The 17,249-nt window shown below is 36.7% G+C and overlaps 1 protein-coding gene across 2 annotated transcripts in view; it reads left to right on the top strand.

Moving 5' to 3' along the window:
• The window catches only part of LOC136037006 (ribosomal protein S6 kinase 2 beta-like), an 884,370-nt gene that overhangs the window by 1,986 nt on the left and 865,135 nt on the right, over window positions 1-17,249 (top strand). For both annotated transcript variants that reach the window (XM_065719419.1, XM_065719428.1), the window contains exon 2: window positions 9,299-9,375. In XM_065719419.1, the coding sequence (XP_065575491.1) occupies window positions 9,313-9,375 (63 nt within the window). In that variant the 5' untranslated portion in view covers window positions 9,299-9,312. The remainder of the gene's footprint in view (window positions 1-9,298; window positions 9,376-17,249) is intronic.

Below are 17,249 nucleotides of genomic sequence, written 5' to 3'. Positions count from 1 at the left end.
AAATGATAATTCTTACAGTAAAAAAATATCAATTATTGATCAAACACTTAAAAAAAAAAGATGCAAAAACACTTGCTAAATAATTTAACCTATAAATCATCAAGAGCCAGAACTGTTACTAAAAATGGAAATAAATTGTGACCTAAAAGGATAATTTTCACCTTGTCTTTAATCATGCAATATAATCATAATTCATGCAAATCTCTTTTATAATATAAGTCATGCAAATCATTTTATAGTACAAGATCAGCAAGCTGTACTCTTTCTGAACTGACTGTTGTATTTGTGATAATTCTAAAAATGGGAGCATTGGATCCAAAGTATCTAATGACACATATAGCCAGAACAGAAAGAGCATGCAATGGATGAGTAATGGCTTAAAAGTTGTCTGTACTTACATATATGAAACTAATTTCATATATGACATATATGAAACTGTCTTAAACTAATTAAGATAGTTGAAACTAATTTGATTGATGCATATGATTATGTTACTGAGCATCTAGATCAAGCAATCCCTGTTGACTTAGTTCTATTGGATTTTGCAAAAGCCTTTGATAAAGTATGTTGCCATCAACTAAGGACCAAGTTATTTGCAATTGGAATACATAATGAAATTGTAGAGTGGGTATTCCAGTTTCTTTCTGAGAGAAAGCGAAGGGTGAAAATAATTGGAAAAAATGGACAGGTATTCTTATCAGAAGAGGTGGAAGTATTAAGTGGAGTGCTCCAAGGAACCATCTTGGGACCAACTTTATTCAACATTTTTATTAATGATACACCAACCACAGTCAAAAGTAAAATAAGTCTTTATGCTGATGACTCCAAACTCATTGGAACTGTCAATACACCCGCTAAGAGAGCCTCTATGCAGAATGACCTGTGGGTACTTTCCTATTGGGCAACTTTGTGGAGGCTTGAATTCAATGTAAATAAATGTCAAACAATCCACTTTGGAAAGAAAAATGAGAAATGCCCTTATCATGTGTTAGGAATGGATGGATCAAGACAGACTATTATCTCGTCTGAAGTGGAGAGAGACTTGGGGGTCATAGTTGATAAAGAATTAAAATTTACTATACACACATAGACAGCTGTAGCCAAAGCACTCCAAACCCTGGGCATTATAAAAAGAACAATCACTAGCAGGTCACCTACAGTGATGACTAAATTATATAAGGCATTGGTCAGGCCTGATTTGGAGTTTGGCATGTGTGTTGCTAGCCCCCTCAACAAAGGTGACCAGCAGAAGTTAGAAACAGTTCAGAGACGGGCTACAAAAGCAATTGAGGGATGCAAATACTTAAACTACTCATCCCATCTGGAGAGGCTGAAACTCCCCACTCTTGTCTACAGACATAAAAGGGGTGATATTATCATCATGCATAAGCTCCTGAATTACAACTCTCCATTAAATAAGCTATTTCAACTTGACCAGTCTGCCAGAACTAGGGGGCATAGTCGGAATCTGTATCAGAAGAGAGCTGCCACTAGACTACGCAATAACTTCTTCACTTACAGAATAGTGAGTTTGTGGAATTCTCTCACCAAAAAAGCAGTCACTACCCCCAGCACTGCTGCCTTTAAAAGAGCCGTTGATGGAGAATGGTCATCAAAGCCATGGCGAACTGAGTGGGATGCTGTTGAGACGTCCAACCATTGTCATCACTAACCAGCGATTCTACAGGATTTAATCCTTATTTTGCTGGACAATGCGATTTAAGGTAATATATTGTTTGATGTCAAACATCCCATGAGATGAAATATGCCTTCTCAACAGAAAAAGCAGATGTTTATGCTTTTTGCAAGATGACCAACATCTCTCTTGGAGATGTTCAGATACGTGATTACAGTTTGATCACCAACTCATATAAAACAGAAGGAAGAGGAATAGCCCTATGCATCTAAAACCCCCTTAATGTAAGAGACATTGATATTAATTCAAATGAGGCTTATGTTATGACATTAATTCTATGAGGCTTATGTTGAAAAATATGGAATTCAGTTCTCTTACCCTTTGGACCTTTTCACATAGGTTGGATGTACAGAAGTCCCAGCCTTGAGTTGTCCCTTCTTGCTATCAGAACATCAATTGAAAATAAAATGTAGTTTTGAAGCATTATGATTATTGTTTGTGATGTCAATCTCTTGTATATTCATTGTTTCAAAGGATCAGAATTCTCAGAAAATAGTTCAATAAAATCAATCCTGGAATGTCTTTTTAATCACTCCCTGTATCAGTCAGTTAGTTTCCTGACTATACATAGAGAAGGTTGTGAGCCTTCTAGTCTAAAACCTACTGCATCTTAGTTGCTTTACTGAAAATTATATGGGTTTTAAGTAGTCTTGGAAAGTATAAATAAAATCAAACTGAATATTTGATATTTAATGCTATTCATAATTGAAAGATCATCTGTTCAAGATTTTATTTCACTATAATATTATTTTCATTTTCAATGCTGCAATAATTGGAAAAGAAAATATTTGTAATATAATTTGTTGTCACTGAAGTACCAATGATGTAGTAGGCTTTAGACTTTTAAGGTTAAGGCAAGGGGCAGCATCCAAACTTTTAGTGAAGCTATGTTTGTCTTGAAGAGTCTTAGAAAGAACTAATAAAATAAAAACAAATATTTGATATATAATGATATTAGTTGCTAAAAGCTTGTCAGTTCAAAATTTAATTTTAATCTATTTTTTATGTTTATTTTCAATGTTGTAATAAGTACAAAAGAAAATATTTGTATTATAGTTTGTTTTCAGTAAAGTGCCAATGATTCAGTAGGTTTTAGACTTTTACAGTGAGAGAAGGAGGCAAAAGTTTCACTTGTTTTAAGATTTATTTACTCATTTATATAAGTACCTATTGTATGCTTGTTTGCTATGATTGTTTATTTAATTTATGTTTGTTTTTGGGTTCCATTTATCCTTCAATAGCAAAACATTTTTGTTAGGTTTAAGTTTGATTTGCATATTCAACTTTAGCTTTACTCATTTATCTTAGTACTGTTGGGTGTTTTTTTGCTATGATTGTTTATTTAATTTTTTTTTTCATTTTGAATTCACTTATTCTTTAATAGTAACTTCTGGTCATTTTTGAGTATGAGTTATTGTAGTTTTCTATTTCTTCTGATCTTAAGTTTAATCTGCCTTCACTTTTTGTTTGAAAACTTCTATTTCAGAAAGATTAAAAAAAAAAGTTTCTGTTTGGTTTTGATTTCCAGAGTTTCAAGTTTTCAAAATTCCCTATTTAAAAATAATTTTTTATTTCAAATTGAGTTAATAGCTGTGACCCCCTGAGGGGGTCAGGCTATGGAGGGCCAGGGTTGAGTTGCCATAATGTTTGGAATGCAATATCATTAACAATTTTTTTTGGGGGGGAGGGGGGAGCTGGGCCATGCAGATAAGGCCAGAGGTAAGCTCCCTTAAGTTTAGGAATAAAATAGTGCTCGTAAGTTTTTTGAGTAGGGTGGGGGTTTGGCTTATATGATCTTTGAACTATTTTCAAAACCCTTGCATAAGAACCTCATATGCCCCCTTGACATAACATACAACACTTGCCTCATGGCTCTTGAGGTTTGTGTTGACTGTGGAGTTTTTGTTAACCAATCTTTTGACTTACTTTAACAAAATGGCTATCTAAAAAATTTGATCAGATGGATTTGAGGCACAGAAGGCAGAAGCTAGTTACCCTCTAGTCCCTTCTGACTCTTAAAAGGGGAGTTATAACTTCCAATTTCCAATAGAATGTGCCCTCAACAAAGCTATACAATCATTCCTTCCATAAAAACCGTATATGCCCCTGGGTTCTGTTGGGCTGTGTAAATCATGAAGTTAGTCTATTTTAGACAATATGAAAATCTCAAAATTTTGATTGGATGCATTTTGGGGAGAAGATGGTCGATCAAATTACTTCTGACTGTCAAAAAGGGAACTAGAACTTTGAATTTGTAGTCATTTGAGTCCCCTTTCAAGTTTACCTCTTCCATAAGAACCTTATATGCCTCCAGGCATAATTTACAATCCTTCCTCTGGGCTATGGTGGGTATTATGTTGATGCCAAGTTTTTGTTATCTGATTGTTTGACTATTTAAAAATAGGTATCTCAAAATTTTGATTGAATACAATTGGGGAAGAAAGGGTTTGTGTGAGGTAATTGTCTTCTGAACACTTTTGACTGTTAAAGCGGTAACTATAACTTTCAATTTCACATCAAATGAGCCATCTCTGGAGTTTATAAAGCCACTCCTTACATAAAAACCTTAAATGCCTCTGGTGCATAACCTACAACACTTGCCCACTGGCTCTGGGGGGTTGTGTCAAACCAAGAATTTTCTTATTTTATCTTCAAACTATTTTGGACTGAATGGCCATCTCAAAATTTTGATCAGATGTATTTGGGAAAAAAGGCCTTGGGACTTTTTTAGCCCTCTAATCACTTTGACTCTAAAAAGGGCACTAGAAATCTGATTTACAATCAAATGAGCCACCTCTGAATTTTATACTACCATCTTTTCCATAAAAAGCTTGTATACTCAGGGGGCATAACTTACAACACTTGCTCCTGCGTTTTTTTTTTGGGGGGGGGGGGTTGTTACCCCTGGAGTTTTTGTTATATGATTTTTGGTCAATTTTGAACTAAATGCCTGTATAAATGATTTGATTGGACGTATTTGGGGAATAGGGCATGTTGGGGGAGGGGGCTAGTTGCCATTGGATCACTTTTGACTCTTAAAAAGGGAACTAGAAATTTGAATTTCTAATCATTTGAGTCCCATCTGAAGTTTATTTAACCACCTCTTCCATAAAACTTTATATACCCCTAGAGCACAAGTTACAATCTTTAGTTCCCGTGTGCTCTGGGGGGGGGTATTTTGACCCCAAAGTTTTTGTTATTTGATCATTCAACTATTTAAAAGAAAAATGCTGTCTCAAATCCATTGGATGTATTTAAAGAAAATATTGTTTAGGGCCAATCAAATGAGCTGCCTCTGAACTTTATATGGCCACCCCTTACATAGAAACCTTATATGACCCTTGGACATAACTTAAAACACTTGTCACTGGGCTTTTTGGCATTGTTTTTACCCTGGAGTTTTGCTATCTGATGCTTGACCTATTTTCATTCACATGCGTATCTCAAAATTTTTATTGGGTGGGTTTGGGAAAAAAGGACCAGGGCTAGTTGACCTCAGATCTCTTTTGACTCTTAAAACGTGAACTAGAACTTTCACTCCCCAATCAAATGTATCCCTTCTGAAGTTGAAACAAGCAGCCCTTCCATAAAAGCCTTACAACGCCTGTCCCAGGGCCCTGTGGGGGGATGTCCAACTTGGAGTTTTTGTTGTCTAATCCTTGAACTAAGATTAAAATTTTTATTGGATGTATTTGGGGAAAAAAGGCAATATAACTTCCGATTTCCAATCGAATGAGGCCCTTTCAAGCTTATACAACCATCCCTTCCATATGAGGTGCTCTGGGAAAAAAATGAGCCTTATGGCCTCGAGTTTGGTGGAAGGAGGCTAGTTGCCATCAGATCACTTGACTCTTAAAAAGAGAACTGAAACTTTCAATTTTAAATCATGCAGGTCTCCTCTGAAGGTTAGACGACCACTTTTTTTTTTGTAAAAACCTTTTCTACCCTCAGGGCATTAGTTATAACCCTTCCTGCGGATTTTGGAGGGAGGGGTTATATTGACCCAAAGTTTTGTCGTCTGATCGTTGGTCTATATTCAAACCAAAATTTTGATTGAATGCATTTGGAGAAAAGAGGGTGGGACGGGGGGTAAATGCTGCCAATTACTTTTGATGACTTAAAAAAGGTAAATAGAAATTTCGATTTTCAATCAAATGATCTACCTTTAATGTTTATACGACCAGCCCTTACATAAAAGCTTATCTGCACCTGGGACCTAACTTAAAACACTCTTTCCACACTTCTCTTGGGCTCAGGGGTGGTGTTGATCTGGGGTGGTTTTTGTTATTTGATCTCTAAAATATTTTTGACAAATGACTATTTCAAAATTTTAATCAGATACATTTGGGGGAAAAGGGGCCTTGGGGGGGGGGGGGGTTAGTTACCCTGCAATCACTTTGGCACTTATAAAAGGGCACTAGAATTTATACTATATTTATACTATGGATTATACTAAAGATTTATGCTATATTTATACTATGGGCATAATTTGCAACACTTGCCCCCAGGTTCCGGTTGGCTGTGTTATCCTTGGAGTCTTTGTTATATAATCTTTGGTCTATTTTGAAAAAATGGCTGTATATGAAATTCGGTCGGATACAGGGCTAGTGGAGAGGCGGACTTGATGCCATTAGATCACTTTAACTCTTAAATAGGAATTCAAACTTCCAATTCATGATCATTTGAGTGCCCTCCAAGGTCAATACGACCACTTCTTCCATAAAAAACTTTATATGCCCCAGGGCGTAAGTTACAACCCATCCCCCAGGCTTTAGAGGGTATGTTAACCCTGTAGTTGTTCTTTTTCATGTGATCATTTGATTATCTTAAACAAACTGGAAATCTCAAAATTTTGGTCAGATCCATGTGGGGAAAAGATTTTGTTGGAGGGGGAGGAGTGTAGATGCCCTCCCATTCCTTTTGACTCATGAAAATATAAATAGAACTTTATATTTTCTCATGAAAATATAAATAGGCCCTGGGGCATAACTTAAAACACTTGTCCCCAGCCTCTGGGGGTTTGTGGCAACCCTGGAGTTTTTACTGTCTGATGTTTGAACTATTTTTTAACAAAATGGCTATATCAAAATTCTATTGGATGGGTTTGGGGAATAAAGGGTGTGGGGGTGGGGCTAATTGCCATTCTCTTTTGACTCTTTAAAACTGAATCAGAACTTTCAGTTTCCAATCAAATGAGCTCTTTCTGAAGTTTATTTGAGCATCTCTTCCATAAGAACCATATATGCCCCAGGGCATAACTTAAAACACCTCCACCCTTGTCCTGGGGGGGGGGCTGTATTGACCCCAGAGTTTTTGTTATATGATCTTCGAACTTTTTTTCCCTCCAACCACTTCTGTCTCTTAAAAAGGGCACTAGAACTCCCGATTTCCAATAGAATGAACCCCTTTGAAGTTTATATGACGACCTCTTCCATATGCAGTCCCTCTGGGGAAAAAAAATAAAACATTGGAGTTGTATGGCCTGTATAGGCAATGCTATAGCATTGCCTCAGATTTGTGACCAACATTTTGCTGTTAGGACACAGATAGTTGTAAATAACACCCTAAAACAAATTAGCATGTTGAATGGCAAAAAGATAATGGCTGTTGAATTAAAGAAAATTGGAAACACATACATAGAAAAATTACTGTTGCATTTTGCAAAAGATTAACTTTTATTTAAAGAGCCTGGTTTAAGGGGTTTGTAGCCCTCAGTATGTCATTCAAACACTTAGATAGTAATAAACATTTTTTTTTAATGGAAGTAAAGAGCAACATTGAAACTTAGTATAATTTTGAATTAGTCCATCTCTGAGGAAGGCTGTCCTTCTTGTTAAACTGCTGCTATTTTCATTGAAGTCTGATTTTTATCTCCAAGTCTTTAATAACAACTATTCAAGCACAAGAGTAATTGTAGTGAGAGAAAATGAACAAAAATGTGAAAAATGTGTAAGATCAACAAATGAATAATTTAGTCAAACTTAAAATGACAGTGATCACCCCAAATAAGAGTAGGGTTATTTTAAACCATATATTTTGAACTCTTAGGTTTTATTCATGTTGTGCTGACTAAGTAAAGAGCGAAGTGGGCACAATTTACTATTTGTTTGATTTTTTTTTCATCAAGACACTTTGTACAGAAGGAGTTATCATAGAAACTTTAGATGGTTTTTTTTTTTTACTGAAAATTCTAGTAACCTCTTTAACAGTAAAAATGATTGGAGGACAACTTGTCCCCTTCCCACAAACATTTTTCCCCAAAGACATCCAATCAAAACTTTGAATAAAACACCTTGTTCAGCAGAGTTGAGATGTCCAATAACTATGTCTCTGTGGATGACAACCCCCCTTCCTCCCAGACCCACTGAGCAAGGTCTGAAAGTTATACAATTCACCTGTTGTTTACATACGCTCTGTATCCATTGCTCTGTCGATCTCACAGAGTGAGTCAAAAGGAAAAGGCCTGAATAGTATCGACTAAATAGCCGGCGCCTGCTGAAGAAGAACAAGAAGAACAAGAACATACGCTATAGTATTTGTTATTAAGAAAGAGGGGTATGTTTGACCTTTTGTGTAAAAAAAAACCAAGGGCATTCATATGAAGCTTTCAGGGAATGATGAACTAAATCAGAACACACTACGTGCATGTGGGTTATCAAAAGGAATGACAGGGAGTATTAAGTTGGAATTACAGCAGGGTGGTCAAAAGACCAAAATATAGCATATGCATGGTCCTACTACTGCTACTGCTCCTACCACCAAAACTACTGCTACTGCTACTACAGCCACTATCTCTATTGCGACTACTACTAAGACTAACGATATTAAGGTGAAAGTTTCAGGAAACTTTGAGGGTGAAGCTGAACTAAATCAAAGCACACTATGTGCATGTTGGTTTTAGGAACGGCACTTCAGCAATACCTTAGGAATGGCTTAGCTTCTCATAAAAAATTCCAGGGCATGATGGGGGGGGGGGTGTTCAACTGATCAAAAAGAAATATATGTATACTGCTACTACTGTTACTACTGCTACTACCATTATTCTTGTTGCAACTATTATGACTCCTACTACTGCTAAGGCTAAGGGTATGAAAGTGAAAACTTCAGGGGATATTGCAGGAAAAGTTGAAATAAATCAAAACATAGCAGATCTCAGTAATGGCTCAGGGTATTATGATGCAGGGGGTATTATGATGCTCAGGCATTGATGCAGGGGATGGTCACTTGACAAAAAGACAATACATGCATGCTACTACCACAACTACTACGTCTATTGTGACTAATGCTAAGGCTAAGCATATTATAGTGAAAATTTCAGAAAATGCTGGGAGAGGGGATTAAATTACAACACACTATGTGCATACTGTTTGTCAAAAGGGCGTATCAGCAATAACTTAGGAACAGCTTAGGGTATTAAGTTTAAACTTCTGGGGCAGGATGAGAGAACGGACCAAAAGGCAATACCGTATGCAAATACTATTACTGCTACTGCTGTTATTACTGCTGGTAACATTAAAATAGCAGCAATATTTAACTATTGTCCTTACACAGTCTTTTTTACGTGTACTTTTTGATATTTGAATAAGACTCTCTTTTTTATAGAATACAATTTGGAGATGCCACTTGCAAATTTGCAAGACCCGTGGCTAGATATGCCAGTAGATGCTGATGCTAGTGAGGTAAGTCATATCTCATATGCTGTTCCTTACTGTGAAATGTAAATATTTTAAATCAACATTAGTTTCCATATTTTTAAGTTTAACATTTAGTGATGATTGCCAATTAGCATCAAAAGAAATATGCTTTGATACGTTTGTCATTTTAAAAAGTAATAAATCTTGGCAATTGTGTTTGGTTGAGCTTGCTGCCAAATTTATACACTACATTGTTCTGCAAGACATGGCTTGGAAAAACAGTATATGAGGAGCATACTATTCTTTAAAAGACTCACAATGCTAGATTTTTGGTTTATGAGGAATAACTGTGTGGACTATACTACACACAGGGCTGCCACTAGGTCCCTAAGGTCTGTAAAACTGGAGAAGTTCCCTGAAAGTCTATAAAACTGCTCTCAATGTGTTTAAAGTTCATTTTTGCAAGATTAAGCCATGCCAATACTTCAGCTAAGAAGTCTTCTTTATATGTTAGTGACCATTAGGGTCTTGAAAACTGCATGATAATTTGAAGGCTACAGTGTCCAGGCATTCTTGATAATGATGAACAAAAAGGTTTGATATTCTTTGCCTCTGGAATCATTTAAGCTCTTTTTTTATATTCGTCGTTTAAATATGTATTACCAGAGGTTTGGATTTTTTTTCTCAGCTCGCTTTTTATGGACTAATAACTTCACGATAGTAGCTATTGATGTCAAACCCTTATGTAACTAATTCTTGCGTCATTGTTGCAGTGGAAAATGGCATCAGTTTGAAAAGTTCGCCACTGGAATCACCACGCCTGAAAACCCTTTGCTAGAGGTTTATAACCCCCTCTCCAAAACCAAAGAAATAACAGAACTATTGTGTTTCCTGTTTTATCCCCGTGCCCCTTGTGGATCGTTCAATTGTTGTAATGGGCCAGATCAAAGAGCCATAGGCCACAAAAACGGCACTTTTTTAGTGCCGTCTTTGGACTGAGTGGAGGCATGAGACTTGATAGACTGTCCTTACAGAGGTATTTTTAGGGGGCATGAATGTGAATTCGATCTTGCTAAATACGATACCATATGCTGAAGATAGATCGCCTTATATCCGTCAACTTAATATTATTAATTTTAGTATTAGATTGCTATACTTATGTAATGGCTTATGACATATGACTCAGGACCTATACTACGTAGTGTGTGGTTTCGAGTTCAAGTCTTGTACTCGTACTTTTTTACTGTATATGTTGTCAAAGTAATACGTAGGACTTGGGCTGACTGCTTTCAGTTTTTTTTAGCTTTGGCAGTACTTTTTGATAATAAAATACTCTCCCATCATCAATAGAAACAAAGACTGTGAAACAGGAATATCTTTTCAAGCTGCGAAAGTTATGTCGAGCACCAGCGAGAACTGGAAAAAAGGGAAGAAGAACAAAGGAAGCTTGCTGAAAAATACAAGAGCTAAGAGCTCATATGGCACTTGTGACGAGGTCGGAAGAGCCAAGAGCTCATATGGTATGAGCTCTAGCAAAATTCTAAGAGTCAATTGATTGCTTTAAAAGGAAAATCAGAGGCTTAATGCCGGTCGGGATTTAAAATAAGAGCTCTGAGTCACGAGTCCTTCTAAATATAAACATTCATTAAGATCCGATCACCCACTCGTAAGTTAAGAATACCTAAATTTGTCTAATTTTTCCTCTCCCTCCAGCCCCCCCCAGATGGTCGAATCGGGGAAAAAGACTTTATCACGTCAATCTGTGCAGCTCCCTGACACGCCTACCAATTTTCATCGTCCTAGCACGTCCAGAATACGTCATAATACGTCAATAACGTATCTACGACATTTATAAGCGTTTTCCAAGATTCCCGGCCTCCCCCTCCAACTCCCCCCAATGTCCAAAGATCTGGTCGGGATTTGAAATAAGAGCTCTGAGACATGAGTTCCTTCTAAAAACCAAATTTCCGTAAGATCCGGTCACCCGTTCTTAAGTTAAAAATACCTCAATTTTTCTGATTTTTCCAAATTAACAACCCCCAGCTCCCTCAAAGAGAACGGATCCGTACCAGTTATGTCAATCTCGTATCTATTACTTGTGCTTATTCTTCCCATGAAGTTTCATTCCGATCTCTCCACTCTAAGGGTTTTCCAAGATTTCCGGTTTCCAAGATTTCTGTTTCCCCCTCCAACCCTCTATGTCCCCGGATCCGATTCGAATTGAAAATGGAGCATCTGAGACATCAGATTCTTCTATACATCAAGTTTCATTAAGATCCGATCACCCGTTCGTAAGATACCTCGATTTTCACGTTTTCCAAGAATTCCGGTTTCCCCCTCCAACTCCCTTCAATGTCACCGGATCTGGTCGAGATTTGAAATGAGAGTTCTAAAGCACAAGATCCTTCTAGATATCAAATTTCATTAAGATCTGATCGCCCGTTCGTAAGTTACAAATACCTCATTTTTTCTAATTTTTCCGAAATACCCCCTCCCCCCTACTCCACCAAAGAGAGCGGATCCGGTCCGGTAATCTTAATTTCATTAAGATACGATCACTCTTTCGTAAGTCAAAAATACCTCTTTTTTCTAATTTTTTTGAATTATCCCCCCCCCCCAATTTTCCCAAAGAGAGCAGATCCGTTCCGATTATGTCAATCCTGTATCTGGGACTTGTGCTTATTTTTCCACCAAGTTTCATCCCGATCCCTCCACTCTAAGCGTTTTCCAAGATTTTAGGTTCCGCCCCCAACTTCCCATTCACCGGGTCCGGTCGGGGTTTAAAATAAGAGCTCTGAGACACGATATCCTTCCAAAAATCAAATTTCATTAAGATCCGATCACTCCCTCGTAAGTTAAAAATACCTCATTTTTTCAAATTTTTTAGAATTAGCCCTTCCCCCAAACTCCCCCAAAGAGAGCGGATCCATTCCGGTTATGTCAATCACGTATCTAGGACTTGTGCTTATTTTTCCCACCAAGTTTCATCCCAATCCCTCAACTCCAAGCGTTTTCCGAGATTTTAGGTCCCCCCTCAATTCCCCCCAGTGTCACCGGATCCAGTCGGGATTTAAAATAAGAGCTCTGAGACACGATATTTCTCCAAACTTCAAATTTGATTAAGATCCACTCCTTCGTAAGTTAAAATACCTCTTTTTTCTACTTTTCAGAATTACCCCCCCCCCCCCCCCAACTCTCCCAAACAGAGCAGATCCGTTCCGGTTATGTCAATCACGTATCTTCTGCTTATTTTCCCCACCAAGTTTCATCCATATCCCTCCATTCTAAGCGTTTTCCAAGATTTTAGGCCCCCCCCCCCAACTCCCTCCAATGTCACCGGATCTGGTCGGGATTTAAAATAAGAGCTCTGAGACACGATATCTTTCCAAACATCAAATTTCATTAAGATCCCGTCACCCGTTCGTAAGTTAAAAATACTTATTTTTTCTATTTTTTCCGAATTAACCGGGCCCCACTCCCTCCCAGATGGTCAAATCTAGAAAACGACTATTTTTAATTTAATCTGGTCCGGTCCCTGATACGCCTGACAAATTTCATCGTCCTAGCTTGCCTGGAAGTGCCTAAAGTAGCAAAACCGGTACAGACAGACAGACCGACAGAATTTGCGATCGCTCTATGTCACTTGGTTAATTATAAGAGCCATAAAAAGCAAATGCTCACTGAACTTTCTTCGAGCAAGCAAACAATAGGCTCTTGAAAGTCGTCACAAGAAAGATAAGCCAGTGGGTACAAGGAGCAAGCTACTGACAAGATGTTTGAAGAAGACGGAGATAGACTTGCATTGATAAATGAAATTGAAAATGCATTGCAATGCAACGCATTGAAAATGCGCATTGAGAAGAAAAACCTGATTGAAACTCAGCTACCCCAAACCATGGTAGATGGATCACTTTTGTTGCACACCCAAGAACAAAAGGGGTCAGCAACTGTTGAAAGTAATCAGGTACTTATGTGGAAATTAATAGAGTTGCTGATAATTGCACTTCTGAAGGTCTGCAAGAAGCACACCCAAAAAACAAGTGATTTTGAAATGTTATAGTCTTGTAATGATTTTCTGGTCATTAACCAAAGTAGCTACTTGATTATTTTCTAATTTTTATACCTTCATAGTTGAGAATCAAGAGAAAAAAAACCCTAAGAAGATCTATATAGAAAGCTAAGGGGCTGGGTTTTCTTGATGCTACCCCTGTCTTTCCATAAGACGATAATAACAATATGAATATTGTGTATGATGTTGATTATGTCATTTATACTGTAAACAACAGCTGCTCCAGATCCAGGACTTCTTTTAGAATATTATTTTTTTTTTGGTATCAAGAATGTCCCTAAACATGTCTTTTTCCACCAAAAATGTGCCTATAGTCCCTATTTTTGATTCCTTGAATCAGTGGTAGCCCTGCCACAAAAATATCCTATACTTGTTGTCGGTTTAGGAGCTTATTAGTTGCAAGTGCATTTTTAGACTTACTTGGAAGTTCTTCTCAAGTTTTTGCAAATCTAGAAATTCTTGCGATTATTCAGAAGCTCTCCTGAAATTCTTCAGGAATTTAGAAGTTCATGGGGGTAAGCTACTAAGAAATTTGGATTTATTCAGGAGTTTCTGCTGTAGAGATGTGCTTTTTTATTTACGTTGGATATCAGATATTTGATCCAAATGGTCAAAGTTATCGATTTAGTCTGACTTTAATCAGGAGTGTAAAGATGGAAATTACTGTTTGAATACCGGTATAGTCTTTGATTAATTTATGCCATGTTAAAACTTATAACAACCATGCCGTAAGCAGTCTGCGTACCCATGTCGCATAGCCTGCGATAAGTGGTATCCCATTAACCGAAAACTGAAATGGTAACCTATTAATTATATTGATTCATCGAAATGGTAACCCATTGATTCAAAACTGAAAAGACAAAGAAGTTTTTCATCCCTTTTGTCGGCAAGTTTTTTAATGGAAGCGGGCAATCTCAGTAAAATCCAATTCTTTTGATGCATTAAGTGTTGTAAAAATTTCTCTTCGAAATTTCTTTGAGTTTCGGTGACTATCAGACCGAGTTGCTCCTCACTTACAGTTCGCTAGTACGAACTGTTTGATACTTAATAACCAATGCCCACAAGCCAATCATATATCTTCTGCATTGGTGGATTCTGAATCATTTGGGTTTCTCAAGAATGTTTTTTTTATCTTTTGTGAAATAATATTTATTGGAAAATAATAAAATACACTGGGAAGTTAAGAAAAAAGAAGATTTTAGAGGAGGGAAGAGAGGGCAGTTGCCTTGGGTAAAGAAATTTTAGGAGCAAAATGCCTAATCAACAGTCTAATGGTTATAATCATTTTGTAATTTTTGAAATTGTATTTTTAGTAAACTGAAGTAAACGGTGCAGTTAATAAATGAAAATAACTAATAAAATACTGATTAATTGATATAATAATAAAAAATAATAAAATAATAAAATTACTAAATTAAAATAATTAATGATTATAGATAATTCAAACTATAAATTAAAATAAAATTAAGCAATGTACAGTTAATTAATTAATAAGTTGAAAATATTTTTTTTTACCAAATAAAAATTTTGCTAAAACTTAGCCTGCAAATTTTGTAGAAGCCAGGGAGGGGGCTAGTCAAGGTTTTTCCCCTGGCGCAAGAGAGGCCAGAGCTACCACTAGCTCTTACGTATCCCGTGGGCGTGGTTTTATGAATGAAATTGTTTTACATTTGATATGTAAGGCTGAAACTTAAACGCATTAAAGGATTTAATAGATAACTTTTTTAATGTGGGAAATATATAAATGAGTGGCTCATTAATGTTGTCAGAAGTGAATGCTGAGAAACTATTAGTTGGGTGGGGAGATTCCTCAAGGCAAGTTTGGAACATGCTGAAAATTTTGCGGCATTACAGACTAGTTTTTATGCAGACCTATTTTTTGATAATATATTCATGACAAGTTTCTAAACAGTAGTGATGCCTTTTTGGTATTAAAGGCACCCATAAGGAGTTTCCTATTGGAGTTACTAATCCCTCAAGACGTTGTTACGCACACCTGGGTCTTACGCAATACTATAGTGCACTCGTTTGTTATTTAATGTTATAGTACGCCTGATTGTTGCGTAATAGGATAATCTTCGAGACACCGGGACCCTAGCAACGAGTTTAAGTGGGCCAGGTGCTATCGTTTTCTTCAAGATGCATTTGTTTGTTACGTAATACTATAGTACACCTCTATGTTGGGCTACGCATCAGGAGATTGTTTACTTATGTTAAGGATGACGCATTCTCGCTTGACTTGTTAGAGGTCAGAGCCCGCCAGTCAAGTGGGAATTCCCGGCTGTAATTGAGGACGGCGCAAGCGTGGGACGTTACGTAATAATTTAAGAGAGATTTTTTCTTCAGGATTTCAATTTTCTTTCAAGGTGTTTTTTTCTTTGAGATTTAATTTTTCTTTAAGATTTTTTTTCTCTGGGAACCTTTATATTTCAAAGATTTTTGTCCGTGTTAAGAATCGAAAGAAATTTCTCCTTAACAGAATGCAGCGGTTGACAGCTTGACCAATAAGGCTTCCTAGTATTATGATTCGGGGAATATTTTCTAATGAAATTTCGAAAAAATTACTGATCACGTGTTTCCTTACCATTGTATTCTAACTGCGCAAGTATTCAGCAAAGCTATTGATCTTTGCTCTATTAGATGCACCTGCTTACTGCATTGTATTAATGTTCTAACGTGACCTAGACTACGCTTTGTTTTATGGAAGTTATATATTTATGATATCATATTAGGTGTTTTATTTCTGTCCCCCTTCCCCGGTGAAATTCTTTTATCACCTCCCACTTTAACTATAAGCTGGCTTATGGAAGTTTTTTTTTATCTACGATACCTAATTGGGTGTTCGATTTCAGTCTCCCTCCCCCCGAAAAATTCCTGTAACGCATACTGTCTTAACTTCAAACTGTTTTACGAAAGTTATTTACTTACAATAGCTTGTTGGGTGTTAGATTTCAGTCTTCCTCCGCTGGAAAAATTCCTTTAACACCTCCACTCTTAACTTTAAGCTCTTTTATGGAAGTTATATATTTCCGATAGCTTTTTGGTGTTAGATTCCAGTCCCCCTCTGCTGGAACAATTCCTTTAGCGTCTCCCACTTTAGCTTTAAGCTCTCTTATGGAAGTTATTTTTTTACGATAGCCCATTAGGCGTTATATTTCAGTCCCCCTCCCCCGGAAAACGAAGTTTGTTTAGTGTTATCTTGTTCCGTAAAAGATCAATTTTTGCCCAAACAGGATCAAAATATCAGATAAATAGATTTTTCGTAGTCTAAAGCTTTTAAACAGGAGTTTTTAGCCACCCTATCTTGACACCCCACCGCAGAGGGTTGTTTCCTGCCATTTTGTTTTCACAAAAGTTCAATTCTTGCTAAAGGAGGATTAAAATGTCAGAGAGATCGATTTTTCATAGCCTAAAGCTTTAAAACAGGACGTTCTAAGCCACCCTATCTTGACAGACCATTGCAGAGGGTCGTTTAGTGCCATTTTATGACATAAGTTCTGCCCAAGCAAGATCAAAGTATCGGAGAAATCCATTTTTCATAGTCTAAAGCTTTATAAAAACACAAGGATTTGAGTTACTCTATCTTGATAGACCACCACAGAGGTATGTTTACTGCATAATACAAATGATGCATACAAAACAGATATAACTCTTACCAAACACATAAATACTTTACATAATTTTAAAATAGTTCTAACAGAATGAAAAATTTCTCTTATAGAACGCAAAATACTTGCTACAAAACACGAGTTCCAACATCTCAAATACTTTTTATAGAATACAAAAAAGTTCAATCATGATCAAAAATAATTCCTACAAAACAAAAAAAGTATGCTCATGAAATACAAAA

The sequence above is a fragment of the Artemia franciscana genome, chromosome 2 (assembly GCF_032884065.1).
Source record: "Artemia franciscana chromosome 2, ASM3288406v1, whole genome shotgun sequence".
Lineage (NCBI taxonomy): Eukaryota > Metazoa > Arthropoda > Branchiopoda > Anostraca > Artemiidae > Artemia > Artemia franciscana.
This window is presented reverse-complemented; position numbering and strand designations above follow the sequence as displayed.